This window comes from Habropoda laboriosa, unplaced genomic scaffold, assembly GCF_001263275.1.
Source record: "Habropoda laboriosa isolate 0110345459 unplaced genomic scaffold, ASM126327v1 scaffold80, whole genome shotgun sequence".
Classification (NCBI taxonomy): domain Eukaryota; kingdom Metazoa; phylum Arthropoda; class Insecta; order Hymenoptera; family Apidae; genus Habropoda; species Habropoda laboriosa.
In genome coordinates this window covers 743,747-747,893 of record NW_017100193.1, presented here as the reverse complement: position 1 = coordinate 747,893, position 4,147 = coordinate 743,747, and the positions used below count along the sequence as shown (strand labels likewise).

At 39.9% G+C, this 4,147-nt stretch overlaps 1 protein-coding gene across 1 annotated transcript in view; it reads right to left on the bottom strand.

The window, feature by feature from the left end:
* LOC108570154 (voltage-dependent T-type calcium channel subunit alpha-1G) overlaps nt 1-4,147 on the bottom strand; it is an 82,550-nt gene that overhangs the window by 32,848 nt on the left and 45,555 nt on the right. The window contains exons 11-13 of the mRNA XM_017931944.1: nt 3,019-3,338; nt 1,430-1,651; nt 1,209-1,338 (exon numbers count right to left, since the gene is read on the bottom strand). Coding sequence (XP_017787433.1) covers nt 1,209-1,338; nt 1,430-1,651; nt 3,019-3,338 — 672 coding nt within the window. The remainder of the gene's footprint in view (nt 1-1,208; nt 1,339-1,429; nt 1,652-3,018; nt 3,339-4,147) is intronic.

The window sequence follows — 4,147 nt, the reverse complement described above, 5'->3', positions numbered from 1 at the left end:
CTTGACTTGGAAAGCTACCGACGAGTCACCCTATCCAGTCCCCAGTTCTCCCAGGATAAAAAAAACTGAATTCTTATATTATTTAAAGTTAGAATAATTACAGTAAATTTACTACTGTCATTTGACATGAAATAGTCACTTCTAAGTCACACGGCGTTATAAAGGGTTAAATTAAAATCTACAACTGAATCGGAATGTTATACGATCGAATAAAAAACCAGAATAAATTCAATTATTTCGACGAACCACTTTTGCATCTTATTTAACGAAGAACAGTATCGTACACAGGACAACCGACAATTTAAAATTGACGAACACGTGAACAACTCTTCAGCCTCTTCACTTTTCTTCTTTTCCCTTTCCTTGCACGATCCTTCGTCTTTCCGATATCAACGCCAGGACAATACTTCGGAGGACATGGATTCTTCAGCATACGTGAAATTTCACGATGCACCGGACTCAATCTCGGCTTCTTTATCTCTTCTATAAAATAACGATTGCCTCGTCTCACTTTGGTCGTCATCGGTTGACACCGGTCCAAACCATTCTCTGTCTTGAAAATTCTCAATCGTACCGGACACAATAATATCTCACGCTGTCGCTACTCGAGCTCCCCTCACACTGCCGCCTAGTTGCACCTACGCCTACGCATACGCTACTGCTGAGCCCGTTATCTTTCTCAGAGTTACAAAGGCGGACTGCGACCCTCGACAACCGTGTCTCCTCTACCCAAACTGACGCCTTTCGGTTCCGACCAGGGCGACAGTGTCAGAGATATTACTGTACATCTCGTCTAGTTTAAACGAACTTTAAAACAACTGTATTATCGTTCCACCCAAAGGAAATATTTAAGTATCAACGTAGACAAAGAATTAATTTTTGAATACTTTTTGTACTGAAAATATGACCTCCTTATTGATGCCTTGTAATATCATATTGTATTGCTTTATAAACTGTGTGTGTGTGTGTAAAGAGAGAGGAAGAGATGGGGGGAGATAGGGAAAAAGAGGGAGAGACTAGGAAAGAGAGGGAGAGACAGGGTGAGAGGGAGAGACGAGGAGAGTCAGGGAAAGAAAGCGAGAGACAAGGAGAGAGAGAGAAAGAGAGAGAGAAAGAGAGGGAGAGAGCGCGAGACAGGGAGAAATGGGGAGAAACAGGAAGAAACGGAAAGAGGAAAAGAGAGAGAGAATAGCTCGGAAGTAGTATACCTTTGGTAAGCGAGTTGAGGAAGGAATCCAATGCCAGCTGGCCTGTTGGTAATGCGGCGCTTAAAGCTCCGCTAAGCGCCAGTAATTCTTGACAAGTCATAGCTTCGTTTCCACCCAATTCAGCCTGCATCTGCGGTGACACGTGCACATGACAAATTACGCGAATGCAACAAAAGGGACTTGGTGATATCGACCTCCCTACAGCCCGCAGTAGAATATACCTGTGTGTGGTCTGGCAGTGGACTCGACCAAACATTCCCGTCACCGGTCTGTGTCATTTTTTCGCTCGAGCACACGTTCCGCTCGCCGGGCAACACCGTCGAGGTGGTTTGCAACGCGTTCCCGACGTTGTTGCTACCGTGAAGCAACACCACGTCGCTGAACATCACGCTGCTCCTTCTACGATAGTGCGTGCAAGGTGGACTTAGCAGCGCATTGTTCGTCTGAGGACGGAGTTCAAATCGAAGGAGGAGATTAAATTATAAGTTTCAGATATTTGGAAACGAATGGTCGAGCACAGTATTTCAATTGGACATTAGACTCAATTACACTCGGGCACAGAGAAAGTAGAACGCTTGGTCAATTTGATTGAAATACGGAGGCAAGAAGTTTCTGAATTCTGAGACAAGTTTTATGAAAACGTTCCATGCACCTGATACAAAAACATTAAACGAAAAATTCAAAATTCAAAAAAAAAATGACCATAGAAAAATTGTTCTTGTATCATCTTCCTTCTTTTAAACCATTCGAACCCCTATAAATAGGGGAAATATTTAGGTGTTCCTGCTCTGATGGGACACCCTGTATATTACCCACATTATTGTTCTCACGAATGAAATAAAAATTGAAATTGCAATTTATTTTAGTATTCCAAATGTATTTTCTTGGAAATACACGTATCAGGTCATCCCATAAGTCGTGTCGCCTCTAATTGCAGTTTATATAAACATCCGTATCTTGTTTCGGCGAACTGTTTATGAAAACTTCTCCGTATGCTTTTCAAGAGGTATCCTCTCGTTAGTTTAAAACGTGCATTCGAAACATTTAGAACGATATCTTCCATTTAAGAATATTCAAACAACGAGTGTCGACGAAATTCATTCTCGGCATTGTATGCTGTATGAATTTAAAAAAGGCAGTACAGTGAAAAACGCCGTTAAAAATATTTGTGACGTGTACGGTAAAGATGTTTTAAGGGTAAGAAAATGTCAAAGGTGGTTTTTCAAATTTCGAAATAGGGTTTTGGATCTTCCTGATAAACCAGTTTTTTAATTCAAAACCTTAAGAATTTTTTGAAAATGGAATTAAGCGGTTGACTGAGAGATGCGAGAACGTCATTGAAAACGATGGACAATACGTCGACGATTAAAAGTAAATGTAATATTATTTTATACTTAAACTCACCACGAAAAAACGAGACGACTTATGGGATGACCTGATATATTACACACCGTTGCAAAAAGATATTTCTTCGAAACAACTGATTTCATTCAGAAGCAAATGAGATTCCTCGCGGCATCAAATTCAAATTTGAAAAACACGTTTCACATGAAAAATCGAATTCTCCAAATCACAGAACCGCTGAAAAATAACTCTGAACAATTTCACACAGTGGAAACTCTAGTTGCTAATCTTAGAAAATTTATAATTATTGACTGCAAATCGTTCTCTACGCAATTCTCCGATCCATACAGAATAAACTAGAGTATAATTTAGTAATAACTAAGGTCGACTATTTTCTACACAATCTCTGATTTGCAAGAAAGTAGGAGAACTCAAATAGAAATATAACATGCATAAACATATCTACCTGAATGCTTGCTTCAGTCGCGTTCGAGAGAACATTATCACTTCCGTTGCAGGAGACCGATGATGTCCGATGAAGGCCCAGACGTTGGCACATGTTCGAGGACACGTCCGCCTCGGAGATTTCAGGGCTGGCACGAGGTGCAATCGCTAAATTCCCATTGCTCCCGCCGTTATGGCTAATGGCAGTAGCAAGAATCGCGGCCTGCGTCGGAGGACTGTTCGCCCCAAAATCGGTAAGCGAACCTCCACCGCTACCGATCCCCTGCTGTTGCTGTTGTTGCTCCAACAATCGAGGACACCTACCGTGATGAAGCTTCCTATCTGATGAATAATAACGAAATCGAGAGTGACGATGTGTAAAATTGCTCGTATCGATTGCATGAACATTACAGAAATTGAAAAAAAATCAAGATATACAGTATATTCTCCACAAGTGTCACACCGCAAGGAAACTAAACCTCACACTCGTAGAGTCAGAGACTACGTTTTCCAGCCTCGCGCCTGCCTTTGTAGTTTGCCGAACGGAAACAAGGACAGCAAATAAAAGATAAGCATGAAACGTGGTCGAGGCACGTTTTAATTTTACGTTTTTTTATCCCGAAATTTTTCTTGACATATTGATGAGATTTTTCTGATGAAAATGACATAAAACACGACATAATTTCAACAACATTTACTTATTAACACGTTCACTGTCACGCCAGATTTACAGGTTGCTGTCAGGCGGCCACAAGAAAATACATTTTAAGCATAGAATTATAGTATTATGCTTTATAATTTTTTTTTTCAATTGAAAATAATGTCTAGCTAGCTATGACGTTCAAAATTTTTAGTTGACAACATTTATTTTATTTTAATTATTCTAAACACTTGAGGCACTCCAGTCACTGATGACCACCATGGCCATATCGAGGAAACAATCTAACGTTAAAACTTATTGAGTGATTAATTTAATTTCATAATATATCGCTTTGGATAAATTACCAAAACAAATTGCTAAGAAATTACATTAAATACCAGTACACATTATCCGTCGAATGTAGAGGGAGAGCCACCGTTTGGTTGTTAATTGTTTATCACATAGAGTCGGCCTACCTCCAAGTAAAAAAAAAAAAAAAATGTAGGGTCAA